Genomic DNA, 26,313 nt, shown 5'->3' with positions numbered 1-26,313 from the left:
CCAAAAAAAAAAAAAAAAAAAAAAAGTACCTTAAAGAATCTTTTGTGTTAATATTAAATATGTATTTTTTTATTTTTATTTTTTGAGATGGAGTTTCACAGTGGCGTGATCTTGGCTCACTGCAACCTCCGACTCCCCGGTTCAAGTGATTATCCTACCTTACCCTCCTGAGTAGCTGTGATTACAGGCCCCTGCCACCAAGCCTGACTAATTTTTTTTGTTGAGGCGGAGTCTTTGTCGCCCAGGCTGGAGTGCAGTGGCTCCATCTTGGCTCACTGCAACCTCTGCCTCCTGGGTTCAAGCAGTTTTCCTGCCTCAGCCTCCAAGTCACTGGGATTACATGTGTGCGCCATCATGCCCAGCTAATTTTTGTATTTTTAGTAGAGATAGGGTTTTGCCAAGTTGGCCAGGCTGGTCTCAAACTGACCTCTGGTGATCTGCCCACCTCAGCCTCCCAAGGTGCTGGATTACAGGCCTGAGCCACCACGCTTGGCCAATTTTTTGTATTGTTAGTAGAGGTGGGGGGTTTCACCGTGGTGGCCAGGTTGGTCTTGAATTCTTGGCCTCAAATTATCCACCCACCTCAGCCTCCCAAAGTGCTGGGATTACAGACCTGAGCCACATCGCCCAGCCAGTGTGCATTTTTATAAGCGTGTTTGACTTACGTAATTTTTTTTTTTCAGAGCCCATAAGGCATTTTATTTATAAATATATGTATTACATCCCTAGAAAAAGAATCCCAGGATTTTCCCTCCTGTGTGTTTTCGTCTTGCTTCGTCATGGTCCGTGATGCCAGCTGAGGTTGTCAGTACAATGAAACCAAACCAGCGGAATGGAAGCAGATTATTCTGCCATTTTTCTAGGTCTTTGAGTTGCACATCAAATCTGGGGCTGATCACTCCACACTTGTTTAGCCTGTGTGTCAGGTTCACAACGATTTTCTCAGCTCTGTGATTATCAGTGATTTCAGATTCGCTAATGTAACCATGCTTCATCATCACAGTGAGAAACCGGCTGATGACTTTGGAGCATGGCCTAATAAGCACCTGGCGTTTGCTTTTCTTTTCAGCATTGTTGATGTTCTTGAGAGCATCAGCGAGGACATTCATGTGCACCATTGTGGCGGTGCATGAGGACTTAAATAATTTAAAATATATATTTTGGCCAGGCGCAGTGGCTCATACCTATAATCCCAGAACTTTGGGAGGCTGAGGCAGGTGGATCACCTGAGGTCAGGAGTTTGAGATCAGCCTGGCCAAGATGGGAAACCCTTTCTCTACTAAATACAAAAAATTAGCTGGGCTTGGTAGTGCATGCCTATCATCCCAGCTACTTGGGAGGCTGAGGGAAGAGAATTGCTTGACTGCAGGAGGCAGAGGTTGCAATGAGCTGAGATAGCGCCGTTGCACCTCCAGCCTGAGCAACAAAAGAGAAACTCTATTTAAAAAAAAAAAAAAAATACATTAAGAAATAGAAAATCTGACTGAACACAGTGACTCACGCTTGTAATCCCAGCACTTTTGGAGGCTGAGGCCTGCAGATCATGAGGTCAGGAGTTTGAGACCAGCCTGACCAACATGGAGAAACTCCGTCTCTACTAAAACTACAAAAGTTAGCTGGACGTGGTGGCGCGTGCCTGTAATCCCAGCTACTTAGGAGGCTGAGGCAAGAGAATTGCTTGAACCCAGGAGGTGGAGGTTGCAGTGAGCCGAGATCATGCCATTGCACTCCAGCCTGAGTGACAGACAGCAAGACTCTATCTCAAAAAAAAAAAAAGAAGAAATAGAAAATCCTTCATGAATTAGTTCATAGTTGAGCTACAGCTTTTATCATGCATATTCTAATATCACTGATGAAGTATTTATAAGATGGGACTAGGCTATATGTAATGTTTTGTTAAAATGCTACTTGTAATGTTAAGCCTATTCACATATTAATATAACTAATTGTCCACTGTTGTGCTAGATGTGTTTGGGAATTTAGATACTGTAAAGGTTATATTAACTAATGTATGTATATTACATGAGTGTCTTTTGAACTTTTAACAACTTTTGTGAGTTCCCTGAAAAGTTTAGTGTTATTAATCTTATTTCCATGCATTTAAAAAGTAAGAAAAATGAATAAGATACCTCTTCTCATTAGGTACTTTTTAATAATTGTTTGTTTTATAGTACTATTGCTTTTATTTATTCTTTTTAGAGAAAATTTGTCAAAGGATCTTTACTTGATATCTCAAATGGATAGTGATCAGTTCATCCCAATTTGGACAGTTGCCAACATGGAAGAAGTAAAGAAGTTGACTACAGATCCTGATCTAATTCTTGAAGTGTTAAGATGTATGTAAAAATGCCTTTTAGCTTTTTTTTTTTTTAATTTTACACATTACATGTTATTTTGACTTCTGATCATGTAGAGAATTGTTTTTTACTGCCCCCAACCCCTTTATTTTGTTGTTTTGTTCCAAATTATCTTTTTTTTATTTTTGGGTGTGGGACAGGGTCTTGCTCTGTCACTCAGGTGGGAGTATGGTGGTGCAAATCGCAGCTCACAACAGCCTCAAACTCTGGGCTCAAGCCATCCTTCTACCTTTTTTTTTTTTGGAGACAGAGTCTTGCACTGTGGCCTGGGCTGGAGTGCAGTGGTGTAGTCCCAGCTCACCGCAGCCTCTGCCTCCTGGGTTCAAGCAATTCTCCTGCCTCAGCCTCCCAAGGAGCTGGGATTACAGGCACCCATCACCATGCCCAGCTAACTTTTTTGTATTTTTAGTAGAGAGGAGGTTTCACTATGTTGTTCAGGCTAGTCTCAAACACCTGACCTCGTGATCCACCTGCCTCGGCTTCCCAGAGTGCTGGTATTACAGGCATGAGCCACCATGCCCAGCCTTTATATAGCTTCTGTTGCAATTCTGCACTTGGTTGTTCAGCATCATGCTTAAGAATTAGTCAGGACCTGTAATCCCAGCTACTTGTGAGACTGAGGCAGGAGAATCAGTCGAACCCAGGAGACAGAGATTGAACCCACTGCACTCCAGCCTGGGCGACAGAGCGACCCCATCTCAAAAAAAAAATTTTTTTTCAATTAAATTTAATTTAAATTAAATCTCATTTTTCTGGACTGTTAGATATTGTTATCACACAACCTTTAAAAAATGTATTTCAGAGGCAGGGTGCAGTGGCTCACGCCTATAATCCCAGCACTTTGGGAGGCCGAGGCAGGTGGATCGCAAGGTCAAGAGATCGAGACCATCTGGTCAACATGGTGAAACCCCGTTTCTACTAAAAATACAAAAATTAGCTGGGCATGGTGGCACATGCCTGTAGTCCCAGCTACTCGGGAGGCTAAGGCAGGAGAATTGCTTGAACCCAGGAGGCGGAGGTTGCGGTGAGCCGAGATCGTGCCATTGCACTCCAGCCTGGGTAACAAGAGCGAAACTCCATCTCAAAAAAAGAAAAAAAAAATGTATTTCAGGCTTTTGAACCCAAATAAGAAGCACATTTTACGTCATAGCCCCAATACACACCATGTACCTATCCCCAACTAAAAATATTTGTAACAGATGTGTTGATTTTACAACCTACTAATGAGTTGCGATGGGCAGTTTGACAAATACTGCTCTGAAGTTTGGTAATGAATTTTTATTTTCTTGACTGAAGCTTTAAGCATTTTTGCTGGATTTTGTGTCTTGTATCAGTATTTCTTGATACTAGGTGGGTTTTGTTAATTATTTGAGGGAATAAAGGCAGATCTTGACCCTTTTTTTTTTTTGAGAGGGAGTTTCGCTCTTGTTGCCCAAGTTGGAGATCTCATTTCACTGCAAGCTCTGTCTCCCGGGCTTAAGGAATTGTACTGCAGCCTCCTGAGTAGCTGGGATTACAGACATGCGCCACCATGTCTGGCTACTTTTTGTATTTTTAGTCGAGACGGGTTTTCTTCATGTTGGTCAGGCTGGTCTCGAACTCACCTCAGGTGATCTGCCTGCCTTGGCCTCCCAAAGTGCTGGAATTACAGGTGGGAGCCAGCACACCCTGCCAGATGTTCACTTTTATATGAGATATGTTGGAAATGTTTAAAAGTTAAGTATAGCAAGTCTGATAATAGACTTACATGGGAATAGATTTCCATTCCCAGAGGATTACAAACATTTATGGAATCTCTCATTGGTTTGTAAAGACACCATTTCTTAAAATGGCACAGTCTTATCTACATAAAAGTTGACAAAGAGAGACAGAATTTCCCACCAGTTCAGGCTGGAACCTGGCTCTTATACCCATGCCATCACACTTTTTTTTTTTTTTTTTGAGACAGAATTTCACTCTTGTTACCCAGGCTGGAGTGCAATGGCGCAATCTCGGCTCACCGCAACCTCCGCCTCCTGGGTTCAGGCAATTCTCCTGCCTCAGCCTCCTGAGTAGCTGGGATTACAGGCATGCGCCACCATGCCCAGCTGATTTTTTGTATTTTTAGTAGAGACAGGGTTTCACCATGTTGACCAGGATGGTCTCGATCTCTTGACCTCGTGATCCACCCGCCTCGGCCTCCCAAAGTACTGGGATTACAGGCGTGAGCCACCGCGCCCGGCCCACACTTCTTTTATTGTATGTACTTACCTACTCAGGGAGATCTGGTATATTACCTCCATCTGGTATATTTCTCCAAGAGACGAGAAATGTTTTGGCTATTTGGTACTATATTTAGTATAATATTTCCGTATGATCAGCATTTAAAAGATGGCTTTTGGGTCTGTGTAGTATGCAAAATTAAGTTGAAATCAAGACTAGCTTATAATTTGTGCGTAGTTCTTGGTTTAAGGGCTTCTTGAACTTTAATCTTAGGAAGAATTTCTTCATATCAGATCTTATTACATTCCTTAGAATAGTGTTTTGCTAATGAAAATACGATAATTTCTGTTAACATCCAGTTATCTATCCAATTGTTATCTTAACGAAGAATTTGGTTATTGTATAAAAGAAATTTGCCTTATTAGATACATGTTTTATGCTCCCTTAAGTGAGTGTCAAAGTTACAGAGTAAGTACTCTGAATATTTTTTCAGTGAATAGCATTTGATAGTGTTCTTTTTACATATAAATCTCAAAAAAATTGTCATACCTATAATCTTTGATTCTACAATTTAGTTTCTTTGGAATATTAACACAACATCTGCAAATTTACTCAGTTGGAAAGTAAATTGAATAGTTTTTTAATGGCATTAATAATATCACTACTTGTCACTTTTTTTCTTTCTTTTTTTTTCCAGTAATGGCTATAAGCAATACTTGTCACTTTTGAATGATACGCTTTCTTTTAAATTTCAGCTTCTCCCATGGTACAAGTTGATGAGAAGGGTGAGAAAGTCAGACCAAGTCATAAGCGTTGTATTGTAATTCTTAGAGAGATTCCTGAAACAACACCAATAGAGGTAAATTATTAATCATTGTTAACACTAAAAGTTCTCTGTTTAAATTGGAAGAGGCTTCTCCTGCCTTTCGTGGGAAAGAAAAACCAATTGGAAGAGGTACACAAGCAAAATGTAAGCCAATGCCTTCATCAATTACTGTGTTAATTTGTTTCATTAATCCTGAAGTACTAGAATGGTATAGAGGAACGAAAAGATATAATTCTGTTTTCTTAGAAGGGTAGACTAAATATTGCAGTGAAACTAATTCTGAATTTGCTGGATTGATTTCATGGCAACTAATATATAAATAGACTATTTTTGGGATCTTGAGAATTCATCTGTAAGAATGAGTGAAAAACTAGATTTTGATTAAGGTTTAAGGAGGCAGGACTGATCCTGTTCGGCAAAATATTATACAAAGCAAATTTGGCAGTCATAAAGATGGTGTGGTACAGGTACCAGAATAAAATAATATTTGAATGAAATATAATAAATTTGACAATTAGGCTCTACTAGCTATCATGTACTTCGCAGTTATTTAAAGCCAAAGGCTTTATTTTCTGTTTTACTGATGAAGTAGCTGATTGTTAGGATGGTTAAGTAGCTTGCTCAAGGATACATGGGCTCTTAAATGACAGGAGTTTGAGTGTGAACATGATCGCTCTGATCTGAATCCCATGTCATAATCACTTGCAACAGAGCTTCATATTAAGTTCCCATGATATGCATTAAAGAAGATAAGGATTAGCTAGTAACTGACATTGTAATTTATCAGCCATTTAGAATATAACTTTATTTTACTTTTTCGAGACAGGGTCTTAGTCTGTCACCTGGGGTAGAGTGCAGTGGCACAGTCGTGGCTTACTGTAGCCTTGACTTTAAGGGCTCAAGCGATCCTTGCACCTCAGCCTCCTGAGTAGTTGGGACTACTGACACATGCCACCATGCCTGGCTTATTTTTGTACTTTTTTGTAGAGATGCAGTTTTGCCATGTTGCCCAGGCTGTTCTCAAGCCCCTGGGCTCAAGTGATCTGTGTACCTCAGCCTCCCAAAGTGCTGGGATTACAGGCACAAGCCACTGTGCCCACTTCATTATCATTTTTATGGTTATAATAATTCATATTCTGAATACATAAAGAGTTCATACACATAAAAACAGATAAGGCTGGGCATGGTGGCTCACGCCTGTAATCCCAGCACTTTGGGAGACTGAGGCGGGTAGATCACCAAGTCAGTAGATCAGGACCACCTTGGCCAACATGGTGAAACCCCGTCTTTTAAAAAAAAATTAAAAAAAAAAAAAAGGCATCAAATGTTTTGTTGGGTTTTCAAGGGGTTTTTGTTTTTTGCTTCTTTTAAATTTTTTTTTCATGTTAAAAAAAATTTTTCCTCAATCAATGGTTTTCTGAGACAGGGCCTTGCTGTGTCGCTGAGGATGGAATACAGTGGTAGGATCGTAGCTCATTGCAGCCTCAAACTCCTTTGCTCAAGCCATCCTCCCACCTCAGCGTCCAGAGTAGCTGTGACTACAGGTGCCCACCACCACACCCAGCCAACTTTTAATTTTTTTTATGTAAAGACGTGTCTAGCTGTGTTGTCCAGGCTTGCCCTGAGCTCAAGCAATTCTCCTGCCTCAGTCACCCAAAGTTCTGGGATTTATAGGAGTGAGCCACTGAGCTACCAGGCTACATTTGACTTTTGCTGTTTCGGTAGATATTTTCTTTCCTTCTTTTGCTTCTTTTCCTTTTTTTTTTTTTTTGAGCCGGAGTCTCACTCTGTCACCCGGGCTGGAGTGCAGTTGTGTGAACTAGGCTCACTGCAACCTCTGCCTCCTGGGTTCAGGCAATTCTCTTGCCTGAGCCTCCCAAGTAGCTGGGATTACAGATGCCTGCCACTGCACCTGGCTAATTTTTTTTTTTTTTTTTTTTTTTTTTTTTTTTTTTTTTTTTTTTTTTGTATTTTTAGTAGAGACAAGGTTTGACTGTGTTAGCCAGGATGGCCTCAATCTCCTGACCTCATCATCTTCCTGCCTCAGCCTCCCAAAGTGCTGGTATTACAGGTGTGAGCCACTGGCACCCAGCTCCTTCTTTTACTTCTTAAGGATACTTAATATTCACTATCTTACCTGTCTATCTATATCTATATAGATACAGATATAAATAATTTTTTTTTTTGAGAGGGAGTCTAGCTCTGTTGCCCAGGCTGGAGTGCAGTGGTGCCATCTAGGCTCACTGCAACCCCCGCCTCCTGGGTTCAAACAACTCTCCTGCCTCAGCCTCCTGGCTGGGATTACAGGTGCATGCCACCATGCCTGGCTAATTTTTGTATTTTTAGTAGAGATGGGGTTTTACCATGTTGGTCAGGCTAGTCTTGAATGCCTGACCTCATGATCCACTTGCCTATCAAAGTGGTGGGATTATAGGCCTGAGCCACTGCACCCAGACTTTGTTTTCTTTTTTGAAGTATCTTTCAATCCATTAACTGTTTTACCATCTTTAGTTTTGGTAGTCACCCTTTTTCTGAGTCCATATAGCTGTGGAATTTCTGTTTACGTTTATACTAATTATGGAAAAGAGAAAATATATTTGCACAGAGTTAATGTGTATGTTGTAAGCAAAGCATCTGGCTTAAATGAGAATGCATGAAAATTTTTATTGCCTAGAAAATGTTAATGAAGAATATCACTTGTCCTGTGGCAGGCCAGGCAGGAAAAGGACGGGGGAGATTTCACTATGAGGAGTATTTGGCTTGCCACTAGAAGTAAAATACTTATGCCTTGCCGATTGTAAAATAAATCATTTCAAAGTCATGTACAAAATGCATCCCCTGGCCAAGTGGGGTGGCTTATGCCTAGAATCTCAGCACTTTGGGATGCTCAGGCAGAAGGATCGCTTGCATCCAGAAGTTTGAGACCAGATTCAAATATATCTCCTAACTCCGTATTTGTTTTGAAACACAGTCTATCCTCAGTAGAAAAATGGGCAAAAGTTAACAAGTGGAGTGATAGGAAAGATCAAAGACATGAAGAGATGCTCAACATTACTAGTAGACAAACAAAAAATGCCAATTATTGATGTATTTTTTAGAGTTAACTGATTTTTTTTTTTTCCTTTTAGGAAGTGAAAGCTTTGTTCAAAAGTGAAAACTGCCCCAAAGTGATAAGCTGTGAGTTTGCACACAATAGCAACTGGTATATCACTTTCCAGTCAGACATAGATGCGCAACAGGTAAGAAAACTTGTATCAGTTTTTCTGATACAAGCCTGTCCCAGTGGCAAAATAAGTAGTGATATATTTTAATTGAGAATATGTGTCTTTACACTGATGTTTATCAAGACTAGTGAGTACCTTGGTTACCCTTTTGCTTTTGCTCAGCTGGTTTCCTTGTTGATGATCTTCCTAAAGTTTTTCAGTTTTGATTTAGGAAGTTTTCTGTTGATAAGAATATTAACATAACAGTTTTAAAATTAACATAGGAATTGAGAACCATGAACTTAGTAGTATTTTTAGTACATAGTAGGTCTGTAATAAAAAATTCTTGGAATTTTGACTTGATGGTTTTATTCTTAATTGTTAACATGTCTTAAAGAGAAAAGATAATCCTTTGAAACAAAAATATACCAATGATAAGAGTGTTGGCCAGGCAAGGTGGCCCACACCTGTAAATCCAGCACTTTGGGAAGGCTTAGGCAGGCAGATCACGAGGTCAGGAGATCAAAACCATCCTGGCCAACATGGTGAAACCGCACCTCTACTAAAAATACAAAAAAAATTGGCCGGGCGTGGTGGTGCACACCTGTAGTCCCAGCTACTTGGGAGGCTTGGGGCAGGAGAATTGCTCCACTAGGGGCAGAGATTGCAGTGAGCTGAGATCTCGCCACTGCACCAGTACAAGACTTCGTCTCAAAAAAAAAAAAAAAAAGTGTTTAAAATCACTCAGATTTTTTTTTTCTTTTTCTGTCTTTTTTTTTTTTTTTTTTACCAAGCCTCAATTATAGATAGACCAGGAAGATTTTTATTTAAAAAAAAAAATGTATTTCTTTCTTTTTTTTTTTTTTTTTTTTTTGTGGGGGTACAGAGTCTCGCACTGTTGCCCAGGCTGGAGTGCAGTGGTGTGCTCTCAGTTCACTGCAGCCTCCACCTCCCAGGTTCAAGCAGTTCTCTGCCTCAGCCTCTGGAGTAGCTGGGATTAGAGGCTCATGCCACCACACCCAGCTAATTTTTGTATTTTTAGTAGAGACGGGGTTTCACCATCTTGGCCAGGCTGATCCTTGAACTCCTGACCTCATGATCCACCTGCCTCGCCCTTCCAAAGTGCTGGGATTACAGGCGTGACCCACTGCACCCATCTGATTGATTATTTTCAAATTGGTTTCTAGGGATATTTTGGGTCTGTTTTCAGTCTTAATGCATTTTGTCTGCAGTAATCCATGGGGGCTTTTCTACAATAAAAATGAACCATAGTTGAGAAGGCCTAAAATTTTTACTTCTTCAGTCTCTATCCACCTGCACAGTGGAATTACCTGCATAATTTTTTTTTTTATAGTTTAATACTAAACTCTCTTAATAAAGATGACTTTACTGAAATGTTTGGATGCTAATGAAAATTTTTTTGTGCTTTGTTAACAGGCTTTTAAATACTTAAGAGAAGAAGTTAAAACATTTCAGGGCAAGCCAATTATGGTAAGAAATAGAGGAGGGCAGTGTGAAACCAGAACAGGTTTTGGTTTGTCTGTATGAGAATTTTAAAACTACAGACAGATAATATTTTATAAAAACCTGTAGTGACTTTTAAAAAATTTCTGGCTTGGGCTGGGCACGGTGGCTCACGCCTGTAATCCCAGCACTTTGGGAGTCCAAGGCAGGTGGATCACTTGACATCAGGAGTTCAAGACCAGCCTTGCCAATATGATGAAACCCTGTCTCTACTAAAAATAGAAAAAATTAGCCAGGTGTGGTGGCACATGCTTGTAATTCCAGCTACTCAAGAGACTGAGGCAGGAGAATTGCTTCAACCCGGGAGGCATAGGTTGCAGCGAGCAGAGATTGCACCACTGCTCCCCAACCTGGGCAACAGAGCAAGACCTTGTCTCAAAAACAAAACAAAAACAAATTTTTGATTTGTATTATGTGTTACTTCAGAAAATTCTTTGATAAGGCATGAAAATACTTTGCATACAGCATTTCTTTACAAAGGGGTAACTCCAAATAGCATGCTGATGAGATAATTCCAGATCTCAAAAGTGAGCAATAGGAATAATTTTTAGTAACAGACATGAAAAATATTCATAGTACTTTCAACCTGATCTCAATTAATTGCATCACTACATTAACATACAACCATTTGGGAACCTAAGCATTGTCATTGATGACACTTGCCCCTATCTTTACATGTCTAATCTGTTCTGAGGTCCTGTGAAAATGCTTTCTAAAAATCTTCCACTGTTTAGGCTTGAACACTTGGAATAGCCTCTTAACTGCTGTGTTATCAGCCTTTTACCCCCTTAACAGTCTGTTCTTTGCTACCAGAGCTAGTGTTCTAAATAATGATCCAGTAATATACATTTAGTTTGACTTGGTCCTCATTCCCCAAGTGCTATAATTCTTCTTTGTAAATGTAATACATTATTCTTACTAATTCCTCTGTGTTGAACTCTTACTGTGTATCACTTTGTTTTAAGCACTTTACTTGTATTGACTCATTTAATCCTTACAAGAAAGAACCTAATGAGGTAGTACTTTTGTTTTCTTCACTTTACTATCGAGGATAATAAGGCATGAGGGTAATACATAACTAGTAAGTGGAAGAACTAGGGTAAAAGTGGCTACATTTACTAAGAGGTTCTATGAACTTAACCATATTTAAATCTCATTAATGCTGTGGTATAAGTGGGATTATTAGCTTCCATATTACAGATGAGGCTATTTTCTAGCTGTCATTCTACTTCCTCTCTGCCTATGATAGTCTTCTCCCTATTATCTTTCCCTGCTTTGAGGCTTTAATATTCTCCTAAGTCTTCTTACTAGCTTTAATGTTTTATTGCATTTCAGATGCAGATTTTTTGTATATCTGTAATTAATTTGATATATAGTATAAGATAGGGATCTAGTTCTATTTTTCCCCATATTTGGAAAGACATTTATCTCAACTCTTAATTTGTTGTCATTTCTATTCTTCTGCAACTTGTGTGTAATGCCACAGCTATGAGATTTGTTTCAGATTTCTGTTTTCTTTGAGTTCTGCTTCCCTGAACCAATATGGTTGTTTGTTTTATTTTGTTTTTGAGATTTGGTTTCTTTCTCTCTGTCACCTAGGCTCGAGTGCAGTGGCATGATCACGGCTCACTGCTGCCTCGACCTCTTGGGGTCAAGTGATCCTCCTTCCTCAGCCTCCCAAGTAGCTGGGACCACAGGTGCGCACCATCATGCCTGGCTAATTTTTAAATTTTTGGTAGAGTTGGGGTCTCACTATGTTGCCCAGGCTGGTATCAAACTCCTGAACTCAAATAATCCTTCCATCTCAGCCTCCCAAAGTGCTGGGATTACAAACGTGAGCTACCACACTGTGATTGCATTCTTGGATGTCACTGTTTTGTTTTATTCCATTTTATTTTATTTTATTTTTTGAGATGGAGTCTCATGTGTTGGCAGGCTGGAGTGCAGTGGCATGATCTCAGCTCACTGCAACCTCTACCTCCTGGGTTCAAACAAGTCTCCTGCCTCAGCCTCCTGAATAGCTGGGATTACAGGCGTCTGCCACCATACCCAACTAATTTTTGTATTTTTAGTAGACAGGGTTTCACCATATTAGCCAAGCTGCTGTTGAACTCCTGACTTCAGGTGATCCGCCCACCGCAGCCTCCCAAAGTGCTGAGATTACAGGCATGAGCCACCACACCTGGCCAGATGTCACTGTTTTAATTACCGTCGTTTTACAGTATCCTTATTTACTTCTGCTGGTTCTTTGTCCTTGATCTTATTTTTCAGAATTGTCTTGGCTATTCTTAGATCATTACATTTTCACACAAATTTTAGAATATTTGTCTAGTTTCAACAAACAACCAAACAGAATCTGTAATGGAATTAATGGAATTGTGTTTAATTTATTGGTTAAATTGGGGACAGCTGGCTGTTTTAGCCTACGTTATACACTATTGTAACTATTAGGTATTTCAGTGTTAAGTCATTTTAAATTACTACTTTAAAATAATTTTGGTTGCATTTTCTTCTTCTTGGTATCTTACTGATTTAAAAAAAAAAAATTTTAGTGTCAGCAGCAACCTTGCTGAACTTGTTTTTGGTGGGTCTTTTGGATTATCAGCCTAAGAGATCATATGATCTACAGATAATCACTATTTTGATTATATCTCCCATTTCTTATTATAAGTAATGTTTTTCTCTGCCATTTTAGTTTTTCTTGATGCTTCTTTTGATTAGCCATCACATAGCAACATAAGTTTCAAGGAAATTCACATTAACTTTTATACCATTTATTAAAATCAAATGACCTAACACCTGGAAAGACAGGTACAGAAGCAAGGAATAGCTATACTCCAATCCTGGAGGTGCTTTCTGCCACCAGCTATTGTATCTTGAGTGTGTCGTGCCAACCTGTAAGGTTCTAGTTTGTTTCTTTGTAGTGTGCATGCTCCTCATCTCTAAAGTTCTGTGATTCAGAAGTGATTACATTGGAGGAAAGGGGCATTAAGTGGATAATGTTTATCCATCTGTTTCCTAATTTATTTATGATTTCATTAAGAGGCATTGCTTCATTCTGTTTTAACTGTGATTTCTATGCCTGATAATAACTGGTATCAGTTCCCTTCAGCCTAAGGAGGAACTTCCATTAGTGTTTCTTTTTTTTTTTTTTGGGGACGGAGTTTCGCTCTTGTTACCCAGGCTGGAGTGCAATGGCGCGATCTCAGCTCACCGCAACCTCCGCCTCCTGGGTTCAGGCAATTCTCCTGCCTCAGCCTCCTGAGTAGCTGGGATTACAGGCACGCGCCACCATGCCCAGCTAATTTTTTGTATTTTTAGTAGAGACGGGGTTTCACCATGTTGACCAGGATGGTCTCGATCTCTTGACCTCGTGATCCACCCGCCTCGGCCTCCCAAAGTGCTGGGATTACAGGCTTGAGCCACCGCGCCCGGCCAGTGTTTCTTAAGAGTACCCATGAGCAATGAATTCTCTTATGTTTTCCTTAACTAAAAATGTCTGATATTTCACACTCCTTTATTTTATTTATTTGTTTGTTGTTGTTGTTGAGACAGGATCTTGCCCTGTGACCCAGGCTGGAATGCAATCTCAGTTCACTGCAACCTGGCCTCAAGTAATCCTCCCACCTCGGTGCTGCCCCCCCCAACCCCGTCCTAATTAGCTGGGACAATAGGTGCATGCCACCATGCCCAGCTAATTTTTCTATTTTTGGTAGAGGTGGAGTTTTGCTACATCGTCCAGGTTGGTCTCAAACTTCTGAGTGCAAGCAGTCCCCCTACTTTGACCTCCCAAAGTGCTGGGACTATAGACAGTGAGCCACTGTGCCCAGCATTTTTGATGGGTATTTTCCATGGAAACAGAATTCAGGGATGACAGCTAAATTTATTTTCCATCCTTTCAGGATATCATTCTGGGCTGGACAAGGGGACTCATTCCTATAATCCCAGTACTTTGGGAGGCTGCGGCGGGCGGGTCATCTGAGGTCAGGAGTTCAAGACCAGCAAGGTCAGGAGTTAAAGACCAGCCTGGCCAGCATAGTGAAACCCCATTTCTATTAAAAATACACAAATTAGCCAGGCGTGGTGGCAGGTGCCTGTAATCCCAACTACTTGGGAAGCTGAGGCAGGAGAATTGCTTGAACCTGGGAGGCTGAGGTTGCAGTGAGCTGACATTGCTGTGCCATTGCACTCCAGCCTGGGCAACAGAGAGAGACTCTGCCTCAAAAAAAAAAAAAAAAAAAAAAAAGATATCATTCTGGACTCTTGTTTCTGATGAGATATTCATCATCATTTACATGACTATTCCCATGTATATGATGTGTCCTTTTTCTTTGCCTGCTGTCAAGATATTTTTTGTTTTTAGTAGGTTGGCTGTAATGTATCTAGTATGGTTTTTTTTACTCATCATACTTGGCAAATACTAAACTTCTTGGCTCTGTAGGTTATTACTCTTCACTGCATTTGGGAAGTTTCCAAATACTTGCCAATTTTTTTTTCTGCCTTCCCTTCTCCTTTCTTTTTATGGGACTCCAATTTTTTATGTTGGACTGATTGATATCAGTGAGATTCTATTCATTTTTCTTAAACCTATTGTTGTTGTGTTCTCCAGATTGGGTAATTGGATTTGGGTTCATCTTTAAGTTCACTGCTTTTCTTTTGCTATCCCCAATATGATAAGACTCTCCAGTGAATTTTTTTACATGCTGTATTTTAGAGTTTCCGTTTTTAAAAGCATTTCTTTTCTCTCTGCTGTGATTTCCCCTTAATTTCAATTAATTAGAAAAATAATTATTATCTATGAATATATTTACTTGTGAAAGCTGGATTGAAATCTTAGTCTGTAGTCTAACATCTGGGTCATCTTAGAGTCTTTTTTTTCCCCTCCTTTTTTTTGATTCTTTTTCATTTGCAGTTCCATGCCCTGAAAAGTTTCTTTAATTTCTGTTTTCTTGGCTAGCAGACTTTTTTTTTTTCCTTTTTTTGAGACAGAGTCTCACTCTGTTGTCCATGTTGAAGTGCAGTGGCACTATTTTAGCTCACCACAACCTCCACCTCCTGGGTTCAAGGGATTCTCTGCCTCAGCCTCTGGAGTAGCTGCGACTACTGGTACGCGCCACCATGACTGGCTAATTTTTGTATTTTTAGTAGAGACAGGGTTTCACTGTGTTGGCCAGACTGGTCTCAAACTTGTGACCTCATGATGTGGCTGCCTCAGCCTCCCAAAGTGTTGGGATTACAGGTGTGAGTCACTGCGCCCAGCCTAGTGGACTATATTTTTAAAATAATGCTGTTTACTTGATTTTAGTTCCTTAGGGAACATTTTAACATTAAAGTATACTATAATGTATGACATTACGTTAGTTAAAGCAATAGCCATAATTATTTTTGAGGTTGTATTAAAGTCTGTTTGTCAAGTTTGGCCATAATTCATTTCCTGTTGTTTGGTTGCAGTATTAAGAGTGGAGGAGGGTTCCTGCCCTATTGCCGTAAGGATCGTAAAACATAGCTTTCATACATTCATTCAAGTGGTAATTTTATGTTTTCACATGTGTTTTTTCATTTGATATTCCTAGTAACTTGGTGTGCCTTGTGCTTCTAATCTAACCTTTACACATTTTCGTATTACATATCTTGAGCATCCCAAATCCTAAATTTGAATTGCTCCAAAGTTGAAGACTTTTTGAGTGCTAACATGCTGCTCGGTGGAAATGCTCATTAGAGCATTTTGAATTTTTGGATTTCGGATGCTCAACTGGAAAATACAATGGGAATATTCCAAAATACAAAAAAACTGGTACCAAGCATTTTGGGTAAGGTATAGTCAACCTTTGGTTTTATTAAAAGGGTCAGCAAACTTTTTCTTTAAAGAGCCAAACAGTAAACATTATAGATCTTGCTGGCCATGTGATTCCTGTTGCAGCAACTTGTAGGGCAAAAGCAGCCACAAGCAATGTGTAAAATGGTCGGCTTTATAAATTTGCTGAGTGTTAGAGGATTTTTTCCCTTTTTAAACTTAATATAGGAATTTGAAGCATGTAAATTGATAAAATGTTGTAATTAGTGTTTACCCATTATCCAATTGTTTCCCCAATTTATTTTACTTTCTTTTATTTTTTATTTTTATTTTTTTAATTTTTTTTTATTTTTTTTTTTGAGACGGAGTTTTGCTCTTGTTACCCAGGTTGGAGTGCAATGGCGCGATCTCGGCTCACCGCAACCTCCGCCTCCCGGGTTCAGGCAATTCTCCTGCCTCAGCCTCCTGAGTAGCTGGGATTACAGGCACGTGCCACCATGCCCAGCTAATTTTTTGTATTTTTAGTAGAGACGGGGTTTCACCATGTTGACCAGGATGGTCTCGATCTCCTGACCTCGTGATCCACCCGCCTCGGCCTCCCAAAGTGCTGGGATTACAGGCTTGAGCCACCGCGCCCGGCCTCTTTTATTTTTTAAAGAGACAGGGTCTCACTTTGTTGCCCAGGCTGGAGTACAGTGTTGTGTGATCATAGCGCACTACCACTTTGAACTCCTGGGCTCAAGGGATCCTTCTGCCTTCATAGTAGCTGACTCAGGTAATTATTTTGTTTGTTTTTGTGGAGACCGGGTCTTGCTGTCTTGCACAGGCTGGTCTCAAACTCCTGACTCAAGTGATCTCCCCGCATTGGCCTCCCAAAGTGGTGGTGTGATTACAGGCCTGAGCCGCTGTGCCCAGCCTCCCATCCCCGCTTTTTTTTTTTTTTTTTGAGAAAGAGCCTCGCTCTGTCTCCCAGTCTAGAGTGTAGTGGCATGATCTCGGCTCACTGCAAGCTCCACCTCCCGGCTTCAAGCAGTTCTCTGCCTCAGCATCTCAAGTAGTCTCAAATAGCTGGGATTACAGGCTAATTTTTATATTTTTAGTAGAGACAGGGTTTGACCATCTTGGCCAGACTGGTCTTGACCTCCTGACATCGTGATCCACCTGCCTTGGCCTCCCAACGTGCTGGGATTATAGGCGTGAGCCACCACACCCAGCCCCATCCCACAATTTTAAAATTTTGGCAAAATACACACAAAATTTATTATCTTAACTGTTCTTATTTTTGTTTTCTTTCTTTTATCTTTTTCCCCCATCTTAACTCTTTTTAAGTGTACAGTTCAGTGGTATTAAATACATTCATAATGATTTGCTACCATCACTGCCATTTATCTCCAGAACTCTTTATCTTATGAAACTGAAACTCTGTACTTGTTACCCAATTTTAACAGTTAGTAGAAAATGACCATTCTTGTTTTCTCTATATTCCCACTCATTTCTCTATAACCTCCATCATCTTGAAGCAAATCTCAACCTTAATTTCAAATTTCATTCATAAATAAATTAGAATTTGTATCTCTAACAAGAGGGATTCTTTTTTTTTTTTCTTTGTATTTGTTTAGACGGTGTCTTGCTCTTTTGCCCGTGCTGGAGTGAAGTGGTGCAGTCTCGGCACATTGCTACCTGCACCTGCCCAGGTTCAAGTAGTTCTCCTGCCTCAGTCTCTCGAGTAGCTGGGATTACAGACACCCATCACCATGCCTTGCTAAGTTTTGTATTTTTTCATAGAGACAGGATTTCACTATGTTGGCCACGCTGGTCTCAAACTCCTGATCTTAAGTGATCCGTCCGCTTTGGCCTTCCAAAATGCTGGGATTAGAGGCGTGAGCCACCACACCTGGCCGGGATTCTTTCTTAAGACATGGTGACAGTGTCATCCTCAGACTTTTAAAAAATGAACAATGTCTTGAACATTATCGAATATCTAGTCACTGTTCATATTTTCTTGATTCCCCTTCTTTCTTTCTCTTTAAAAATCTGGGCCGGGCATGGTGGCTTATGCCTGTAATCCCAGTACTTTGGCTGGCCCAAGGCAGTTGGATCACATGAGGCCAAGAGTTCCAGACCAGCTTGCCCAACATGTTGAAACCCTGTCTCTACTAAAAATACAAAAATATTTAGCCAGGAATCGTGGCTTATCCCTGTAATCCCAGTTACTTGGGAGACTGAGGCTCGAGAATCACTTGATCCTTGGAGGTGGAGGTTGCAGTGAGTTGAGATCGCAGCACTGCACCCTGTCCTTGGCAGTAGAGTGAGACTGTCTCAAAAAAGAAAGTAAAATAAAAATCTGTAGTTTTTTTTCTTATACCTTTGTATTTTTTCTTTAGCAAGTTAATGGGTAAGATAATCTGTCTTGCAAAGTTTCTTGGAGTATAGATTTTGCTACCTTTATTCTTTCTAGTTTGGTTGATTTTTTTTTTTTTTTTTTTTTTCACAAGAGCTGTCATATCAGAGCTACCTTTATTCTTGAGTGTAGTTTAACATGATCCTCTGTCCCCTCTCCCGTTTTTCATGCAAATTGATAGCTAGATCTTATTTTTCTTTCTTTCTTCCTCTTTTTTTTTTTTTTTTTGAGACATGGCTGTCATGGACGGTAGCTAGATATTGATCTGTCTCCTATATTTCATGCATATTGGTAGCAAGAGCCATGATCAGAATTGAGTTTGATTTTGGGGCAACAGGGAGTCTACAAAAGCTAGCCGCTATGTTCATTGATTTGTTAATTCATCAGAGATTGTAAAAATGGTAGTATTGCTCTTACCTATTTTTCATTTATTAGAAACTCATATTCATCTTCATTACCCTGAGTTACAGGTTCTATGTGAAATCCATGTTACATGCTTGATTCTAGCTTTTATTACCAGTTTTTAAAAAAACTGTTTATTGATTTTTTTAGCAGATATTTAACTCTGTTTTCTGCTTTGAATATTTATATTTAGGGTATTTACTGTTGATGTTGATTTTGGCCTCTTTGAATTGACTCCTGAGACCTTTTGTTACAGCCATAGCACTCTTTACTAGTTACCTTGCTGTGCAGTTTGTCAAGATATTCCAGGCTTTTAAACATTTCATATCAAAGGCCTGGAGTCAACCAGTTCTTTTTAAGTCCTCAGCCTACTTTATGGGTAAATGGTATTTTGTGGACCACTGCCTAGACACAAGTATTTGTGTCTACTGGTTTCGTCATTGTTTCTAAGCTTTTTAAGACAGAACTGTTTAGTTTTTATGTTTTAGGACAAAATACAGGTTTGTACTGAGGCTTTCAATTTAAATTCAGGCTGTATGTTTTTCTTTCTTCTGCTTCGTGTCTGTTTCTCCTTTTTCCCATATGAAAATCTTGGGAAAAAATCCGCCTCACAGGTTCAAGGGATTCTCCTGCCTCGGCTTCCCGAGTAGCTGGGATTACAGGTATGCGACACCACACTCGGCTAATTTTTTTTTTTTTTTAGAAATGGGGTTTCACTGTGTTGGCCAGGCTGGTCTAAACTCCTGACCTCAGGTGATCCATCCGTCTCGGCCTCCCAAAGTGCTGGGATTACAGGCACGAGTCAGTGTGCCCAGCTGCCTTGTCTCTTGTTAAATTTTTTTTTTTTTCACAGTGTATTCTGAAGTCACTCCATAATAGTATTTAGAGCATTTTTTCAATTATTTTTTACAGTCATGATACTCAGTTCTTTGGATATACATGTTTTATTCAATGGTTGATGGACTGTTGGGTTGCTTTTGGGCCTCATGGGTTTTCTTGCCTTTTACAATTAGTGTTAGCAAATAGTCATGTGCTTATATTTCTTTCTCACAGCTTTATTAAGGTATTATGTAATAGGCAAATAAAATTGTATACATGGTTTTTGGTGTTGCAAACATTTAAAGTCAGCAATTTTGCATTATATAATGCATTATTATTAACTATCATCACCCTGCTGTACAACGGCTCCCCAGAGTTTGTTTATTCTAACTGAAACTTTATACGCTGTGATCAACATTTCCCCAGTCCGTCCCTCCCACAGTCCCTCCTTCCCCCTGTCCTTAGCTTATGATAACCACCATTATACCCTCTCTTTCTATGAGTTCAGCCTTGTTAGATTTCACATACAAGTGAGATCATGCAGTGTTTGTCTTTATGTGCTTGCCCCTATTTCACTTAGCATAATGTCTTCTTGATTCATTAAGGTTTCACAAATGACAGGATTTTCTTTTTTAAGACTGAATGCATCTGGGCACGGTGGCTCACGCCTATAATCCAAGCACTTTGGGAGGCCAGGGGAGGCCGAGGCGGGTGGATCACCTGAGGTCAGGAATTCAAGACCAGCCTGGCTATCATGGTGAAAACCTTGTCTCTAGTGAAAAACATAATCAGCTGGGTGTGGTGGCAGGTGCCTGTAATCCCAGCTACTCAAGAGGCTGAGAGGCAGGAGAATTGCTTGAACCCAGGAGGCAGACATTGCAAGCCAAGATCGCACCGCTGCACTCTAGCCTAGACGACAGAGAAAAACTGTCTCAACAACAGCAACAAAAAGAATGGTGTTCCAGTGTGTGTGTACACCACATTTTCTCCGTCTATTCATTTGCTGTGGACACTAGGTTGTTTCCATATGTTAGCCGATATAAATAATGCTACACATATAATAGTGCAGATACCCTTGAGCATACTAATTTCATTTCCTTTGGATATACATAGGATTGCTGAATCATAGGGTAGGTCTATTACATTTTTAACTTTTTTGAGGCAGAGTCTCACTCTGTTCCCCAGACTGGAGTGCAATGGCACAGTTTCAGCTCAACGCAATCTCAGCCTCCCAAGTAGCTGGGATTACAGGCATGCACCACCATGCCCAGCTAATTTTTGTGTTTTTAATAGAGATGGGGTTTCACCATATTGGCCAGGCTGGTTTGGAACTCCTGACTTCAAGTGATCTGCACACCTTGGCCTCCCAAAGTGCTGGGAATACAGGCATGAGCCATTGCATCTGGCCAATTTTTAACTTTTTTGAGGAATGTTCATGCTAGTTTCTATAATGGCTGGGCTAATTTACCTTCCCACCAACAGTATACAGAAGTTCCTTTTCTCTACATCTTCTCTAACACTGTTGTTTTTCTGTTACACTCATTTAAAAGAGATGTGACATGCTGTCTGTGATTTCAGTTTACATTTCTTTGATGATTGGTGATTTTGAGTACTTTTACCTAGGCCTGCATTTATTTTATGAGTGAGTTTAGCATCTATTTCATATGTTAAAGAGCCATTTGCCCTTTTTTGTTCTGTGAACTCTGTTCATTTCTGTAACCCAGTTATATATAGCATTTTTGGGCCTTTTCATGTCTGTTTTTACAATTTGTGTATTAGAGATACTAGTGCCCCTGTCTGCAATGAGCTGCAGTTACTTGGCTGGGCATGGTGGCTCATGCCTGTAATCGCAGCACTTTGGGAGGTGGGCGGATCACAATGTCAGGAGTTCCTGACCAGTCTGGGCAACAATGTCTCTACTAAAAATACAACAACAAAAAAAATTAGCTGGGTGTGGTGGTGTGCACCTGTAATCCCAGCTAGCTACTCAGGAGGCTGAGGCAGGAGAATCGTGTGAACCCGGGAGGCGGAAGTTGCAGCTAGCTGAGATCACGCCATTGCACTCCAGCCCAGGCGACAGTGTGAGACTCCGTCTCAAAAAAAAAAATGAGCTACAGTTACTTTTACTATTTTGACTTAGTTTTCTGGGAGATTTTTATTCTGCTTGTTGTTGTTTAGAGACAGCGTGTTGCTCTGATGCCCAGGCTGGAGTGTGGTGGGGCACATAGCTCACTACAGCTTACAACTCCTGGGCTCAACCAGTCCTCCCCACTCTGCCTCCCCAGGTAGCTAGGACTACAGGTTGCATGCCACCATGCCCAGGTTTTTTTGTGTTTTTCGGTAAGACATAGTTCTCGCTGTGGTATCCAGGCTGGCCTCAAACTCCTGGGTTCATGTAAGTCTGCCCACTTTGCTTCTCAAAGTGCTAGGATTACAGGTGTGAGCCAGTACACCTGGTTGTTTTGACGTGTGTGTGTGTGTGTGTGTGCGCGTGCGCTCGCACACCTGCCTGTGTGTTTACCTTGTTTACTGTGGTTTTTATACCATGAAAACATTTTTATTATTAAGTTGTCATTTCCTTTTCTTTTGTTCTATTGATTCTACCTTAGGCAGAAGTAGTATAGTCATGTAAAATATATGTTAAAATGTAAATTAAATGTATTTTTTAAAATAAACACTTAATTCTTTGTTGCTATAATGTGTTCCTCTTCTAGGCAAGGATAAAAGCCATCAATACATTTTTTGCTAAGAATGGTTATCGATTAATGGATTCTAGTATCTATAGTCAGCCCATTCAAACTCAAGTACAGTATGCCTCCCCAGTCTTTATGCAGCCTGTATATAATCCTCACCAACAGTACTCGGTCTATAGTATTGTGCCTCAGTCTTGGTCTCCAAATCCTACACCTTACTTTGAAACACCACTGGTAAGTGAGTTCCTTATAATAAAATATAATAATATTTTTAATTTGAGCTGACATTTTGATTAAATCAGTTGGAGTGGGAGTTCATTTGGGTTTACACTGGTTACTTTTGGGCTTCTATTTTATTTTTTGTATTTTTCATAGAGATGGCATTTTGCCTTGTTGCCCAGGCTGGTCTCAAACTCCTGTGCACAGGCAATCCACCCACCTCGGCCTCCCAAAGTGCTAGGATTATAGGCATGAGCTACAATGCCCAGCCACTTTTTGGCTTTTAAACATTGATGTGGATATCTAATAGTCCATAACAAATATATGTATATGACTAACAGTTGAGCTATTAGAGCGTGTAATTTTATTCCATAAAATTTGCTGAGTGAATTGAAAGAACAGACTGGATGAGTTTTGCGTGATTTTCAATGCATCTTAGTGTTGTGAAATGTCAGACCAGAATATTCTTTATTAAATTATGAACTATTTATTGTTCATAAATCTGGCAGTACTTCAAGTGAATATTGCAGAAGTGAATCAGTAAAATGTTTTAAGGTATTTCTGCCTTGTAAAAGATAAATCGATACGTTCATTAAGGTTCTTGTGACCCTCACACCAGATTTTGCCTTTACCATTAATATTGTTCAAACATACATTTTCTTCTAGGCTCCCTTTCCCAATGGTAGTTTTGTGAATGGCTTTAATTCGCCAGGATCTTATAAAACAAATGCTGCTGCTATGAATATGGGTCGACCATTCCAAAAAAATCGGTAAGATAAAAACCATAGCTGGCGTGTATTTTAAACAATTCCTTATGGATCTTAAGGCATTAATAGCAGTGCTTGTTGCCCAGCTCAGTAAAAAGGTTTGGTGGGTTTTTTTGTTGGTCTGTTTTGTTTTTACCAAATGTATGTGAACAGTTTAATCCACAATTCAAAAAAGCACTTTGACCTTAGAATTGGTCATGCATGTAACAGACTTAGGACTCAGATTTTTTTTTTTTTTAAACAATAAAGAGAATAGAAAAAAATATTTTACGGCAGCATTCTCTGACAGATCTGGTGACTAATTGCTGATTAGTATGTTAAATGGGTAGCATTTTAGAGAATGAATTCTTTGAAGATATAACTGTTGTTAACCGAATTATATAATAAATGTTGGGGTGTATGTTACCTAGGTTTTTAAAGGGTTTTTGAAATGACTTCCAAGAACTATAGTGCAGAACAGAGAGTAGCTAACATTTATTGCACACTTAATATCACAAATTGTGTTCCTAAGGGCTTTGCATATATTATCAGTTACTTTTCAGAACCCTGTATAGGTGCACTTAAATGTCTTCTTTACACTTAAGAAAATTGAGACATATCATGTCTGAGAAGACACAGCTAGTAATTGGTAGAACTAAGATTTGAACCTAGACAGTTTGACTCCAAAGCCTGCACTTAAAGCACTATGTTCAGAATGAATTATTAAGAACTATAGAAACTATATGCCATCATAATGAAGATTAACATATATGCCTCAGGTATTTTTCTTTATGTAGACATCAACAGATAATCTAAATATTAGGTGTGGTGTATGTTATGGCTTTTTGTTGTTCTTGTTGTTGTTTTGGGGATAGAGACTGGGTCTGCTTGTGTTGCCTAAGACTGGACTTGAACTCCTGGGCTCAAGCAGTCCTGCCACCTTGGCCTCCCAGAGTGCTAGGATTACATGATACTATGGCTTTTAACCGTGTAAGTAACCAAAGAATAAAGGACTGATATATAGTCATTTCAATTTATTTATTTATTTACTTTTATTTTTATTTTTTATTTTTTTTGTTTTGAGACAGAGTCTTGCTCTGTCACCCAGGCTAGTACAGTGGCGCAATCTCGGCTCACTGCAACCTCTGCCTCCTGGGTTCAAGCAGTTCTCCTGCTGCAGCCTCTTGAGTAGCTGGGATTACAGGTGCATGCCACCATACCCAGCTAATTTTTGTATTTTTAGTAGAGACAGGGTTTCACCACGTTGGCCAGGGTGGTCTCAAAATCCTGACCTTGTGATTTGCCTGCCTCAGCCTTCCAAAGTGCTGGGATTATAGGCATGAGCCACCACACCCAGCCCATTTTGATTTATTTAATAGTTACCATTTATTATTTCTCGTTGGCTGTTTTTGTGAGACTCTTGGTCTTTGAGGGTTTTTCCTAATGATTTATTTTCAGTCGTTTGCCAGCTCTGATTCTCTCAATTATTTCTTTTTAGAAAGGAGACTATCTGGAGTATGGTTTTCCAAGATAAGTTCTAGGAACTTAGCCTTTTTTTGACAGGTTTTTCTTTTTTTGACTTGTTTTATTGGAGAAATGAGTCCCAACAGAATGAAAAAATACTCTTCTCGCTGGAAACATTATGTACTACCCTGTCGAGTTTTTGGACTACTCTTGACAGACACAATTAGTTCAAACAATTGAAGATCATTTTCAAGTACTAGAAAAATTTTACTACTAAGAATAAACACAGGCCAAGGTAGGTGGATTACCTGAGCCTCAGGAGTTCAAGAGCAGCCTGGGCTACATTACGAAACCCTATCTTCTACCAAAAGTACAAAAATTAGCTGGGCGTGGTGGTGTAGTGCAAGCCTGAAGTCCCAGCTATTCAGAATGCTGAGGAATGAGAATCACCTGAGCCTGGGCTTCACCCTGCCCCAAAAAGGCATTGATATTTGCAGTTGCTTAACTTAAAAGACTTTAGATGGGTCCATGGTTATTTCATTATTATTACCTTTTATCTGTTGCACCTTTTTGGTGACAGGGATGAAATTATAGTAAGAAAGCCAGGAATGACAGATAACAGTAAAGTTATCTTTACTTATAAGGAAGTATACCTATGGTTTTGAAAATACAAGGCGAATTCAGTACATTTTTATATGTTACTTTTTTTTTTTTTTTTTTTTTTGAGATGGAGTCTTGCCCTGTCTCCCAGGCTGGACTGTAGTGGTGTGATCTCAGCTTACTGCAACCTCCGCCTCCTGTGTTCAAACGATTCTTCTGCCTCAGCCTCCAGAATAGCTGGCACCCACCAGCATGCTTGGCTGATTTTTGTAGTTTTATTAGAGACAGGATTTCACCATATTGGCCATGCTGGTTTTGAACTCCTGACCTTGTAATCCACCCACCTGGGCCTCCCAAAGTGCTGGGATCACAGGCATGAGCCACCTCACCTGGCCAGGTTGTTAATTTTTAATTACAGAAATAATAAGTGAATACTTTCTTTTTCTAAAAATCCAAATAATGACCTTCTGGACCATCAACCCAAATCCTTGTCTCCTTGCTTTTAAAAAAGAGACTAGTGTCAGGTCTTTATTATTATTAATGTCAACAGCCAAGGACAAAGTCAGTTTATGAGAGCCTTTTGCAATTTTTGTGTTAACCTGTGACAGCCCAGTGATGATCACTATTCCTACTTAGAGAGAATAGGACTAACTTTCAGAAATCCAGGCATTTTTCTACCTTTCATACTTTCATCTTGCTTTTCCTTTACTTCTCTTTTCTGTCTTTTATCACTTCTTTCTTCATTCTGTCTCTCTTTTGCCTGGATAGAGATTGTAAGTCCCTCTCAGTGAAGGGTAAGATTATGAGATCTGAGGGCTGTATAAATCTTATAACTTGTTCCTTAAGCAAGTTGAAATGCAGTGTGAAAATTGGATGAATGACATTTTCCAAGCATATGTACATAGCATATCTGTCATATAAGGTCATTTTCAGATGTAATGGATAATACAAAATTATTTTTTCTTTTTTTTTTTTTTTTTTTTTTTTTTTTTTGTTGAGGTTTTCTTTTTTCCCCGGACTGAGTCCCATTTCGCACTATCACCCCCCATCCCCTCCTGCCCCC

The 26,313-nt window shown here is 39.7% G+C and overlaps 1 protein-coding gene and 1 pseudogene across 13 annotated transcripts in view; one reads left to right on the top strand and one right to left on the bottom strand.

Moving 5' to 3' along the window:
- LARP4 (La ribonucleoprotein 4) overlaps window positions 1-26,313 on the top strand; it is an 85,485-nt gene that overhangs the window by 36,446 nt on the left and 22,726 nt on the right. For 10 of the 13 annotated variants that reach the window (XM_032293645.1, XM_032293616.1, XM_032293651.1 and 7 more), the window contains 6 exons: window positions 2,200-2,336; window positions 5,315-5,418; window positions 8,514-8,624; window positions 10,026-10,079; window positions 22,243-22,455; window positions 23,107-23,210. In XM_032293645.1, coding sequence (XP_032149536.1) covers window positions 2,200-2,336; window positions 5,315-5,418; window positions 8,514-8,624; window positions 10,026-10,079; window positions 22,243-22,455; window positions 23,107-23,210 — 723 coding nt within the window. The remainder of the gene's footprint in view (window positions 1-2,199; window positions 2,337-5,314; window positions 5,419-8,513; window positions 8,625-10,025; window positions 10,080-22,242; window positions 22,456-23,106; window positions 23,211-26,313) is intronic. The other 3 variants (XM_032293686.1, XM_032293676.1, XM_032293680.1) reach the window with 1 other exon arrangement.
- Window positions 670-1,119, bottom strand: LOC116561780 (annotated as a pseudogene).

Source organism: Sapajus apella, unplaced genomic scaffold (genome assembly GCF_009761245.1).
Source record: "Sapajus apella isolate SASKATOON/1434 unplaced genomic scaffold, GSC_monkey_1.0 scaffold2, whole genome shotgun sequence".
Taxonomy (NCBI): domain Eukaryota; kingdom Metazoa; phylum Chordata; class Mammalia; order Primates; family Cebidae; genus Sapajus; species Sapajus apella.
The sequence above is the reverse complement of the archived record's forward strand: the minus strand, read 5'-3'. Positions and strand labels throughout refer to the sequence as shown.